Here is a 13,003-nt window from a genome sequence, read left to right as displayed (position 1 = left end):
AGCAGACATAAAGCAACGGTCGGGTAGGGGCCGTGAGTCCGCAGACGCGCTGGTTCCTGGGGTGCGTTCCTTCGGCGCCGTGGCCAGGTTGCCACCAAGCCTAGAATGTTCTTTGAACCATGCCCACCCTCCATCCTGTGTTTTTTCGTTCTTGCAAAGTCTTGCTAAGTCTTTTCGAGACCCAGCCCCTTTGCCCAAAGAACCTGGCTCTTTTCTCTTCCCCTCTGAGTAAGACTTGGAAGGGCCCTTTCCACGCTGGCTGCCAGTCCCTGTTAATTTAGGACAGAGGAAATTTGCCCAAACATCTGCTCAAGGGACTGGAGTCCTTCATCTCATCTCGGCGCAGAGCAGCAGAAGCAGACTTGGTCATCTTGGGGCCTCTTCTGCTCTGGGCAGGTTTTCCCAGAGTCCCGGACCTGGAGGTTGGGCCAGGGGGTGGGTTGCAGACAACTCAGCTCCGTTGCTTGGGTTGCCCGTGAGTCAAGTCCGCAGCGTCACTCCAGGTGCGTTCCCCGTCACGCAGGTCCCAGAGAGGATTCTTCACAAAGGGTTCTGCAGTCTCTCCTTGCAAGGTCTTTATGCTGGCGAGGCCAGTGTCTGGCTGTGGGCCAAGCCCTGGGAAATCCTGAGGTCCCCTCGTTCCTTTAGTCCACTGGTGTTTACGGAGCACTCGTTACGTGCCAGACAACAGTTCTGCTGGGATGAAGCAGAGAACCAGACAGGCGCGTGGCACTGCTCTAGCAGGGGAAGGAGACGGAAAGCCAGTAGGCTGAGAAAATGAAATCAGAGGATGGGAGTGGATGGGGGGCAGATCAAGGGGGACCGTGAAGGCCCTGGTCTGAGTGAGGTCTGCAGAAGAGCAAGTGTGGTTGTTGGGGAGATGGAGACGGCCCGTGTGGCTGGAGGGAAACTGAGGCAGGAGGCAGAGTTCCCGTCCCAGGAGAGGTGAAGAACCTCGGGTTCGCACTTGGGAGCTCTGGTGGGCCTGGCTAGAGCAGGGAAGGCATGTGGGGCTTGTACCATGGTCTAGCAACCTGCACGGGGCCCGCTGTGCAGTGGGAGCTTAGTCAGTGTTTCTGGTCTACACCTGGCTTCCATCCAAGACGGCAGCCCCAGAGGGGCCCTGGGAGATGGGCCGATCAACAAGCAGTTGTAATATACTTTTTCCTCAGGAAAAAAGCTTTCTCTTATAAATAAATAAATAAATAACACTAAAAAATGCACGCCATGTGGAACCTCCGGGTGGTGCATTCAGTTTAAGTGTGCGACTTGTTTCTGCTCAGGTTGTGATCTCAGGGCCCTGAGATCTAGTCCCGTGTCGGGCTCTGTGCTCAGCCCGGAGTCTGCCTGAGACTCTCTCTCCCTCTCCCTCTGCCCCGACACCCTGCGCTCTCTTGCTTTAAAATAAATAAAATAAATCTTAAAAAAAAAAAAAATGCATGCAGTGTACTTCCAGCCAGGTTCTAGAACAGCGTTATAGAAGATGTGGGTTCCTGGGCTGGTCTGTCCAGTCTGGCCGCAGGGGCACGTGTTCCCTGAGTCTGCTCCATACACACTGGGCTGTGTTACTTACCAGTTCCTGCTTTTTAATAGGAAGGGGATACGTTTCTAGCACAAAGAATAAGATCATTCTCATTGTAAGTGCTGCCTAGCATTCTTAGACCTGATGTACCCGATTTTCCATACCTAAGATGACGGGCGTGTCATTACTGTAGCCCCCTGTCAGTGAACACTTTCTGTGGCCATTTTATCTGTTCAGAGTGAGAGAGGTGTTGCAATGTAATGAAATGAAGAATGAAGACACCCACCAGAACACTTGGGTCAAGACGACCAGCCAGTTCATTCCCCCCAGAGTTAGACCTATGCAACACCAAATTCTCAAATAATCACAGCAGTACTCACTATGGGCTGAGCATTTTACTAAGCATCTTACATATAATCTACTTGAATTTGTGCCAACTCTCTGAAATCAGTGAATGAACTCGACCGTTTTGCTTATGAGGAAATTAAGGCACAGAGAGGTTACGCTACTACTCAAAGGTCACACAGCGAATAAAGAGCAATGATTGAGCTTGAACATAGAGGGACGTGGTTCAGGCAGAGAAACCTGCCAGCATTTATGGTAAGTTCCTCAGCCTCCTGGAAGCTCAATTCAGAGGATGGGATTAGTGTGTTCTCTCGGTGAAACCCCAGGACTTGTGTGCTGCCGCAGGCAGGGTGGGGGAAGGGAAGACAAGCCCAGGGAAATGGTCTTGAGGTATTTTGCAAACCACACACTTCCCATGGAGACCAGTTCCTTGAGTATGCCTTCCACATGCTACCTAAAATTGGGGATGGCAGTGTCAGCTTTCAATTCCTCTTGGGGACTTATTTGTTGGGAACAACAAGGCTAGACTTTTAAAGCTGCTATCTGGGCTTCTGAGGCTTAAAGACAAAAGGAAGAAACTGGGCCCCTGGGTTTGGCTCATGATTTAGGGTTTTTGTTTGTTTGTTTTTAAGATTTATATATTTATTTTAGAGAGAGAGAGAGAAGATGTGCATGGGGAGAGGCAGAGGGAGAGAGAGAGAGAATCCTAAGCAGATTCCCCACTGTGCGCAGAGCCTGATGCAGGGGTCCATCTCAAAAACCCTTGAGATCAAGACCTGAGCTGAAACCAAGAGTCAGATGCTTAACTGACTGAGCCTTAACTGACCTAGGCACCCATGATTTAGGTTTTGATTTTTCATTTCTGTGAGCTGTCTCTCTTCTTTAAAGTTGAGGTCATGGTGAAAAGGCCCATCCTAAAGGAAAGGAGTCAGACACCGTGTCCACCCGCCTCCTCTAACAGACGCTGTCCCTTTGTGAATTCCCTCCACTCATGCCTGCAGGCCAGGGTATTTATAATTTATAATTATAATCAGAGAAATGTGTATTATTTTTTGATTAAAATATGCTTGTGGTTTTTTTCAATAGTGACGCATTGTGGAATATATGCAAAAAATGATAAGACAGTATTGGAAAGAACGTGTTGCCATGATCCATAATAATGCTGCTCACCACCATCTGCCACACATTTCTCCTATGCTGTGTGTCTGTTGGGAACACATCTGTAGGGGTACAGGTTCTATGATTGTCCCCGTAGTTTGGATAAGAGGCTGAGAGAAGGAACGTGCCTTTTCTGAGCTTTCACCTCAATGGCCTGTAGTATGGCCTGTAGGGGGGCTTAGAGGTTTTGTAATGCAGTGCGGCCATTCAAAATGAGATTTCACTAAAAATGCAGGGTTTCCAAGCTGGGTCTGTCTGCTCTGGGGTTTGGGGTTCACAGGAACGAAATAGCGCTGTGGTGCTGCAGAGGGCAAGTCTGTTCTGGCCGCAGAACATGCTGGAGACGGCTGGGGTTACAGTAGCCATGTAGCTGAAGGCCCCACAGGGAGCCCTGGAGTGAACAGGCATTGCCCCCTCGACCTCACGGGCTTTTTCTTCCTTGACCTGCTGTCCAGAGCTCTAGGGACCACGCTGCATGGGGGCCCCCCAGGCCAGGGGTGAGGCCACAGGCCGTCTTGCTGCATGGGCCTCTGGGGAGGTCCTGCCTGGTGGGTCCTGTTTGCTCCGCCTGAAGCCCACAGGAAGGGGGCAGGAGGGAGGGAGAGTTTTTAGGTGAGTGGCTTATGGGGACATCCTTCTGCACCTGAATCTGGGGAAAACCCTGTGGACACGCTGGGGGCCACGTCCTGGGCATGTGGTCCTGATTCTGAAGAAAAGAAAGGTCAAGTCCTCAGAGCAAAGGGAGGGCCTAGGGTCCGGGAGGAAGGAAAGCTAGTTGTTTTCGCATCCTGACAGCAGGGGGTCCTTGCTGTGGGCCCGTGGGATGCAGTAGCAGAGAAGGACTCTGACCAGGAGAATACTGGATGGTGGTGTTTTCTGGCCAAAATGTCAAGCATCCTTGGGGAAGACCTCAGATGCATCCCAGTAGAGGGGGATCTGCAGAAACCTGACCCCCCCTCCCCCCGTTGTGCAAGGCGGCACCTGCCTCTCTCAGAGGCCCCTAGGGGGTTGGGCATGGGAAGTAAAGGAGAGATGTGGGGGCTGGGGAGGCGGTGCTGTGGTTGAATGGGGAGCACAGTGCCGTCTTGTGTGGGTGTCCGGAATGGTCAGATCACATGAATTTGGTTTTTTTTCCTCTAAGAGCCCAGTCTGCATTTTTAGGTGAAATCTCATTTTGAAATGGTGGCAGCTAATGAAAAAAAAAAAAAAAACCTCCAAAAAAGCCACCCCACCCTACAGGCCACAAAACAGGCCTGGTCTCTAGGGAGAGGCCAATAGCTTTAAAAAAAAAAAAAAAATCGTGGTGAAATATACAAATTACAATATTGATCCCTGTAACCATTTGTAAGCGAAACCTTCAGTGGCATTAAATCTCTCCGCGGGGTACCATCATTGTTACCACTATCACTTTTCAGGATATTTTTATTTTTCAAAACAGAGGCTGTGTCCTCATTGAATAGTAACCCCCTCCTGCCCACCGTGCTCTCCCACGGCCTCTGGTAACCTGTGTTCTTCTCTCTGTGTCTGAATTTGCCAGTTCTGTGTACTTTGGACTTGTGCGCTGCGGCAGACAGGGTGGGGGAAGGGAAGACGAGCCCAGGGAAATGGTCTTGAGGTATTTTGCAAACCACACACTTCTCACGGAGACCAGTTCCCGTGAGTATGCCTTCCACATGCTCCCTAAAAGGGGGGATACCTAAAATTGGATTACGGAATAGTGTCCGTGTGTGTTCAAGGTCAATCCGCCTTATGGCATGGGTCAGAATTCGCTTTCCTTTGGAGGCTGGTCCCTGGTATGTCTGAGCTGACAACCTTGCATGGGTCCAATCATCTGCTGACGGGCCTCACCTTCTCCGAAGAAGCATTCTGGCCCAGCAAGTGCTTAGATGATGGCCATCGTTTATTGCAATGATCTTAACTCCAAACGTGCAGACCAGTGGCTGAGCACTAGGGAACGGAGTAAGGAAAAAAAGGTCATAGCAGGGGAGCCAGACATAGGCTTTTGCGGGGAGTCCGGTGGCGGTCGGGGGTTGCCTGGGGTGCCACGGGTGCTGTGAGCCTCTGTGCCTTGGCTTCCCCAGGAGAGATGCAGCTCAGTCTTGAGGGTTGAGCCACCGGGAATGCCTGCCATGTGTCCTCCATTCGCTCCGCAGAGGAGCTACAAGGGCATCTGAAACCACTCAATGTCCATGGGAGAAGGAGCACGGTTCCAGGCTTGGCTGGGCTCCGATCTGGCTTCCCCACCTACAGCTCTGCCTCCCCCCGGCTGGGGCCTGCGTGTCCTCGCTTATCAAACGGGGGTGATGATCAGACCTGTGGCAGAGGCTTCCAGATTCGATGGGTCCAAACCCTCGAGGCGCTGTGAGCCGTGCCCTGCGTGCAGACAGTGTTGGAAACAATAGCTGTCACTCTTCCCGGGGGCGGGGGCGTGCACATGGGGCCTGTGGAGGCTGGAACAGGTCCTGCAGGGCCTTCAAGGCCGCTGCACTTGCTCACATGGTATCTGGAGGCCTGGGGGGACCAGGGATGGGTTTGAGAAGAAGCGCTTGAACCTTTGTGGCTGGTGTGACCTGGAGGACATCTTACCGGCTAGGACTTTCCCTCAGGCTCGCGGGAAGCTGGTCATGCTGTCTCTGCTTAATGACCTTGAGCTTTTCTCCTCGAAAGCATCTCTTTTGTTATTGGCCTGTGCCCCTTGTTGCTTAAGGGCTGTGATTTCGTGACTGTCCACTTCCCGCCTTTGGACAAACCCCTGTGCCTTTGCTGGGCCTCAGTTTCCCCATCCGAAGGTGTTGGGCTGGCTAATTCCTAAGGGTAGTCCCAAGCCCCTGTGCACTGGGATTCTGGGGCTCCTGGAGGGTGGCGGGCTGGCGTTTTACTCATGGACACACACCGGAGATGAAGAAAAGGGGATAGCAAAGGAGAAGGGCCCCCTCTCATTTCTCTGGGGTCCCTGGACCGGGAGAGGAGACCCATGAGAGCCCTCCTCCTGCATTTGGTGCTTTGCATCTCTCTTGCTGGCGCGAGTCGGGCAGAGAACTGGGGATGGATGGGGACTGTGGACCCAGCCTGATGCGTCCCGATCCCTTCTCCAGCTGCTTCTCCCTTCCCTCCCAATGATGAGACGGCTGGCAAAGGTCCTTTCGTTCCAGAGTGGGTCAGAGTCCTCTGGGGGAATGAGCTGAACTGAAGGAACCAAGATATTACTGGAGACAGAACTCAGTTCAGCCAACGAGAGGCTGGGGAGGCGTGGCCCACCAGCTACCAACGCATTATTGTTCACTGTCCGTTGGCTAATTTCTTACTTGATCTTCTGACGTCGAGCTCGAGTTGCAGTTAGTGAGTAAAAATGCCCTTTTTGACATGGACCCACGCCTGGCTCATAACCTCCACCTGGAAGACGGGCGTATGTTCCTGGTGGATGACTTTTGACCCATCTTTGATAAAGGGGTGAGAATTTTCTCTGACTGGTTCTGTCCAAGGCCTTTCACATGGAAAGTACCGTGTCTTGATGACCTAATTTCAAATTCCTTGATGTCTGTCCATCTGTCCTTTCTTGCCTTCTTCAGAGCAGCGGCTGACGTTGTCCCTTGGAGCTGCCGACACTCTGGAATGCGTGCTTAGACAGGAGATGTTTCTAGACACCTGGAGTGTGTTGGGTGTTAGGGAGATGGTGATGACTCGAACGTGGTCCCTGTCATCATGATGAGAGTTGGTACTTTGATCACATTTTCCCTCTTCCTTTTCGACAGAAACCCTGGTCTCCCTTAGTCATTTTAGGAGACTAATAGAGTTCTAAGGCCGTGACTTGCAGACACTCTTGTTACTCTGGACTCCAACTAGCTCATTGCCTGTGTGTCGTTTAGATCGTCTATACTGCATCAGCTTTGGTAGCAATCATAGGACTTTATTAATTATTATTTGGGGAAATATGTTCTATACTAAGAAGTCCAAATAATGCTTGGAAACCAGCTTTCTTTGGGTGAACCTTAAGAGCCAAGACCATCTAGATTCATATCTAACCTAGCACAGAAGATGTTAATAGTTATGCTTAAAACAGGGGAGAAGGGTTCTCTGGCCAGATGCTGGAACATGATACTTACCCCAGCTCACTTTGGAGAGTTATACTGTGTGTGAGTAGACTAAAGGCTCTGAGAAGTCCTGCAGCAAAGAAACCCATTTGACATTGACTCAGCATTTTCCAGATGCTTAATAGTTTTAGAATTTGTTTCCCGTCCTCATAAACCCATTTAATATTCCTCAGAGCCAGCGTTCCACAAAACAAAAAACCCTGGAAACACTTGTGGAAATGATTTGTTTTAGCCGAAAATGGCCCAATGGCCGATGTAGGTGGTCAGAAGAAGAAATCTGTTATTTGCAAATGCAGAGTTTTGTTTGGCCCAACTTGTTGGCCCCAAACTGAGGAACTAGTGCTCTTCTCCAAGGAAGGAGAGTTCGCTCCTGAGCAGAACCTCTCATCAATTCTTGCAGTGAGTCATGTGAACTCCAAACTATTGACTGAAAGGTGGGGGGCAGGCTCCTACATTTCCACCCTCTCCAAGGACTCACGAGTCAGGACATTATTTCAGGCTCTTCGGACAGAATATGCAAACCGCCTGTATTCTCAGACAATCAAGAAGCCATGTCTCGGGCAGCCAGGGATCTGTAACAGGCCCTTGTGACTGTCCTGGAATGGGCAGGACACTTTGGAAATAGTACTTTGGTTGAACAAAGCATAGAGTGAAGTATCATGTATAACAGTTTTGCTTTTTTTTTTTTTTTTTAAAGAAAGATGTAAGACACATCCAGACGTGAGAGCAGCGGGAGGAGGGGCAATTTCTGTTCTGTTCCATTTCCTAGTGACCTACTGGTGCCCAGTTTTCTATTGTCAACGTACGTTCCCTTTGGAAAAAGAAATATACACATATGTAAATAAAAATACTTGTGTGTTCAAACAGACACATATAAAAAACATGTATACATCTTGCTGAGATGATAGAATGCATAAACCAAGATAAATGTAAGTTGGTGAGTTTGGGTCTTCAATCTTTGGTTTCTCATTGTTCCTTCAAAGTGTGTCCTTTTTCAATCTTTCCAGATGGGCAGCAAATTTGGGAGATGGAAGCTACGGTGGATAAAGACAAGAGCCAGCCCGTAAGCACCTGGACGAGATGACGGAGCGCCCCGTCGCGTTCCCTTCTCACCTTCCTCGGGCTCTCTTTCCTTCTTTTTTTCCCTCCTTCATCCATGTCCCAGTGCTTTGGAGCTAACAGGCCCTCAGTAGGTATTAAATGGACACATCAGCTGAACATTTCTTGAGCACCAGGCCCTCTGATTTGTAACCGGGGCATCGTAACAGACTCTGGTAGAGTAAGTGGCGATCCTTTCTTCGCCTGCAGCTGGAAGGTCAAGTTCCCCCTAGATAGAATCTCGCCTGTAAATGTACAGAACATGTCTTGACTCCTTTGAGAGGAGCTGGCCTGATGTGCTTGGGGCCTTGCGTAGGAATGCGGGCACTGTTGCAGTTAAGTTGATGATAGCTCCTTCCTTCCAGAACATGCTTTTTGTTGAGATCCCCGAGTATCGAAACAAGCACATCCGTGCATCGGTGAAGGTGAACTTCTATGTCATCAATGGGAAAAGGAAACGAAGTCAGCCTCAGCACTTTACCTACCACCCAGGTAAGGAGTCTTCTCTGGAGGCCCCTTTGGTGTTGAGAGGCAGCCCAGGCATGTGGTGAGGACACCCGAGGTCTGCTCCCAGCTGGGTGACCTTGGGCAGGTGACTCAACCTCTCTGAGCCTCCATTTCCTCATCTGTCGAATGGCACCTTCCTTCGAAGACGTACAGAAATCACATGCATGTGAAGTTCTTAGCACAGCGCATGGTAAGGAGGCATGGACGGTACTGACTAGTGTCTACGTTTTTCTTTGGGGGTGTCGCAGACGAGGAGGGGGGCATGCTTGGACTTGATAACAACAGAAGGTTGCAAGGCTGATGACGCCTGTCTGTGCCTTAGATTTACTCCTGATCGAGGGATTGAACATTCCCCGAAACCTGCAGGGTCCTTAGTAGACCCCACAGTGGACCCTGTGGATTCCTGGGTAGACAGCCAGGCCCGGGGGGGTTCTCATTTCCACAAAGCACTACAGCTTCCCAAGGCTGACACAGGACTACTAGCCACCCTTCCAGGACTGGAAACCTATAACGCGAGGCAATCACCCAGCATATAATTGCCATCCTGTGACGGTGTCATGTGGAGCCTCTGGGCTGCCGGAAGCAGGAGACCGAGGGGACTTTCCTGGGAGCCCAGGCTTGGCGGGGTTTGGCTTGGGTGGAGGGTGTCCAGGGGTTTGTCTGGTCGCTCTGGCCGTCCACCATCCCAGGACTGATGTGACATGTTGTGACTGTCAGGCGTCTGCAGGGGCCCAAGACTATGGGAGACAAACTCTGGGAAGGTTCTAGACTGCAGATCAATGGTCCTTTTAAATATAGAGGTTTTCTATTGTGTTCCACGGCACTTTCACCTCGTGCTTGTGGTTAGGAGGCTTCCCTGGGCCTGGCGTTGGCCCCTGCTCTTCTGAGCGTGGCCTGAGTGAGAATTCATTCCCCAGGTCAACCAGGGACTGAGATGATGGTCTTTGAAGGGCATCTCGAGAAACGAACTTGATTAGCGTCAGTTCAGTGAGGAGACAGGGTCCTCAGCTCCTGGGGCTGGCAGGGTCTTAGGAAAAGATGCTGGAGGAAGACAAGTTCTGGAGACCGTCCTAGCTGGGGAGAGAAGCAGCAACGGCACCAGTGCATAGTGAGTGGGAAGATGATAATGGTAACGGCAGCAAGCATTGAGCGCTTACTGTATGCCAGTCTCAGTGCTAAGTACCTTTCACACATCTCATTTCATCTTCCCAGCAACCCCATGGAGACAGGCAGTGTGGTTGTTATTGCCAGGTAACCGAGGGGGAAACTGAGGCCCTGGCCAGCAGGTCTCCTTTCCCCCACAATACTACAGGACTCGAGGGATCGATCCACCACCATTTGGTCATTTTCTTTTTCCCGAAAACATCTGAGTGTCAGTTGAATGATAAGTGCTGTTTTAGGTGCTTAGGGACACAGCATTGAACAGAACAGACTGGAAAAATCCTCCCTTTCAGGAGCCGACAGTCTAGCGGGGGCGGGCTGTTCAGATAATAAGTAAGCACAAGAAAGATACAGAGTATTTCTGGTGGTGATAAACATTACCAAGGACAGCAAGCCCGGAAGGTGGGTGTGAACCACTAGGGCAGAAGGACAAGGGGGATATAATTTTCAGTCAAGCCTTCCTGTCTGAGCTCTGCCCCCGGGAGAAGCCTGAGAACATCCCAGAGCTGAGATAGAGCTGAGACCTACCAACGGCCTTTCTGCTTCTGGAAAGACCTGTGGTTCCCGATCATCGTCTGGGGTCCAATTTTTCCCTAAGACTATTACACAGGGAGGCTCTGGTCCAAGGCTAAGATGCGACTGAGCCCAAGTTTCTGCTCCCATCTACTGGGAATCCCCAAGGCCACGTTCCCCGCCGCAGCCCGCTGACCCCGTGTGCACCCCCACAGCTCACTAAGAAGGGTACTCCCCATGTGCTTCTCTCTCTCTCCCAGTCCCAGCCATCAAGACGGAGCCCACCGATGAGTACGACCCCACCTTGATCTGCAGCCCCGCGCACGGGGGCCTGGGCAGCCAGCCTTACTACCCACAGCACCCGGTGGTGGCCGAATCCCCCTCCTGCCTCGTGGCCACCATGGCGCCCTGCCAGCAATTCCGCTCAGGGCTCCCGTCCCCCGATGCCCGCTACCAGCAGCAGAACCCGGCGGCCGTTCTCTACCAGCGGAGCAAGAGCCTGAGCCCCAGCCTGCTGGGCTACCAGCAGCCGGCCCTCATGGCCGCGCCCCTGTCCCTGGCGGACGCCCACCGCTCCGTGCTGGTGCACGCCGGCTCCCAGGGCCAGAGCGCCCCGCTGCTCCACACCTCCCCAGCCAACCAGCAGGCCTCGCCGGTGATCCACTACTCGCCCACCAACCAGCCGCTGCGCTGCGGCAACCACCAGGAATTCCAGCACATCCTGTACTGCGAGAACTTCGCGCCCGGCCCCACCAGGCCTGGCCCACCCCCCGCCAGTCAAGGCCAGAGGCTGAGCCCGGGCTCCTACCCCACGGTCATTCAGCAGCAGAGCACCACCAGCCAAAGAGCCGCCAAAAACGGACCCCCGGTCAGTGACCAAAAGGAAGTATTACCCACAGGAGTGACAATTAAACAGGAGCAGAACTTGGACCAGACCTACTTGGATGACGGTAAGATGCTTGTTTCTTTCTAGTTGCCTGTAAGGATGGGGACCCCAAAGCATCCCCCCCTTGCCCCAGCGGGTTCACTGGGAGCCTGGGTATCTTCCTACCCAACTTTGGACCTCTGTGTCCCCCTCTTTAATTTAAGGGGGTTGAAGAAGAGAACCTTTAATGCCTCACCCGACCCTGGGCACAAATCCTTTGCCCTGCAGGACTTTTGGGGTAGCTGGTAAGAGATTTAGGGTTTTGCTACAACCAGTGCAATAGAAAGAGCAGATGAGGGCAGTTCTGGCTGAAGGAGTGTCCCCCGGGTCATGAACTGGGTTGGTTTAACCGCCACCACTGTCTTTGCATTGCCAAGTGGTCACCAAGAATAGACCAACGGAGAGGAAGGAAGGCGAAACTTTTATTCCCATAGAGGAAAAAAGTCCTGCTTCTTGATAGCTCTCTTTTGTGCATTTGGGGGAGGGGAGCGTAGAAAGGGAAGGAGCAGGCTTGCTGCAAAGCCGAGCCTGAATGGGGGGCTCGCAGGCAGGCTCCGGGCATATCTGAGCCGTGAGCCCGTGGAACAGAGACGCATTGAGAGGTGGGGAACAGCGGGCTTCCGTTGTGGTGAGCCCGGCTGCTGGGGTGGATGGGCCAAAGGAAAAGACTTAGGGAGGCTTTGTGTGAGTCTGTAGGTGGCTGAGTTTGCAGGCAGAGGGCAGCGGTTCGGGGTGGGGGGGGAGTGGGGGACCCGCTGGAGGGTCAGTCTTGGCAGAGTGGCTGTGTCTGTCACTGGGCAGTGACCCTGGTCTGGGATGTCAGGGAGGAGGGGCCAGCTCTGCTGGAGGACTCCCTTGGGATCTGCCAGGTGCCAAGAGGGTGGGGCCAGCAGAGTAACCCCCTGTGCCCCCCCCGCCCCCCACCCCCTTCCCCGGGAGCACCAGAGTCAGGAAAACAGGTGGTGTGAGTTTCTTAGTAGAATGAAAACCTACACCACCGGCAGCCTGGGCTTCACCTTTTACAGGCGGCAGCATCTGGTATACCTCAAAACGTCAATTATTGTGGAAAATTTACTCTCGGGAACCCAGCCAAGTGATAGGAAGTAAGGCCAAAAACTTCAGAATGGCCACGATGGTTCTTTTAAAAACCAGACACTGAGTATCACTTTGGCGGCAGGCATCCTCTGGTACTCGCTCAAAGACTTTTCCTTTTTTGCAAAATTTTGACAATCTGGGTGATCTCTGGGTTTGGGGACTTCTGGTAGTTTCTACATGCTCTCGCTAGTAAAACTAGCGATCACAGACTTCCCCCAAGCGCATCAAGCAAAGATGGCTTGGGCCACTTAGAGGGTCAAACTGCCCTTGCCAGGCCGAGCGCTGGGTGTAGCCACGTTAATAATTGATCCGTCTCATCCTGAATGTTCCAGACACAGGTTGGGGGAGGGTCACTGTGCTCGTTTGTGAAAGGGAGACCCACGTGCAATCTATCCTTGAACATCTTACACTCCAGAGGGTGGAGATAAAATTTTGGTTGCTTATTTGAAAGGGGGCTGTCTTGCAGAAAATCCATTTCATGCAGAATGCCTAATGCGAGCGGATAAGTGAGATGTGGCTGTAACCAGACCTCTCTCCATGCACGCGCTTGGAGGGTGTATCAGGGATGAGGTGCTTTCTAAGTAACTG

The 13,003-nt window shown here is 52.1% G+C and overlaps 1 protein-coding gene across 10 annotated transcripts in view; it reads left to right on the top strand.

Annotated features, from left to right (window-relative positions):
* Positions 1 to 13,003, top strand: part of NFATC2 (nuclear factor of activated T cells 2) — a 155,998-nt gene that overhangs the window by 103,930 nt on the left and 39,065 nt on the right. For all 10 annotated transcript variants that reach the window (XM_082744943.1, XM_082744944.1, XM_082744946.1 and 7 more), the window contains exons 7-9: positions 8,124 to 8,179; positions 8,580 to 8,706; positions 10,656 to 11,345. In XM_082744943.1, coding sequence (XP_082601069.1) covers positions 8,124 to 8,179; positions 8,580 to 8,706; positions 10,656 to 11,345 — 873 coding nt within the window. The remainder of the gene's footprint in view (positions 1 to 8,123; positions 8,180 to 8,579; positions 8,707 to 10,655; positions 11,346 to 13,003) is intronic.

Source organism: Mustela nivalis, assembly GCF_964662115.1.
Source record: "Mustela nivalis genome assembly, chromosome: 8".
Taxonomy (NCBI): Eukaryota; Metazoa; Chordata; class Mammalia; order Carnivora; family Mustelidae; genus Mustela; species Mustela nivalis.
The sequence above is the reverse complement of the archived record's forward strand: the minus strand, read 5'-3'. Positions and strand labels throughout refer to the sequence as shown.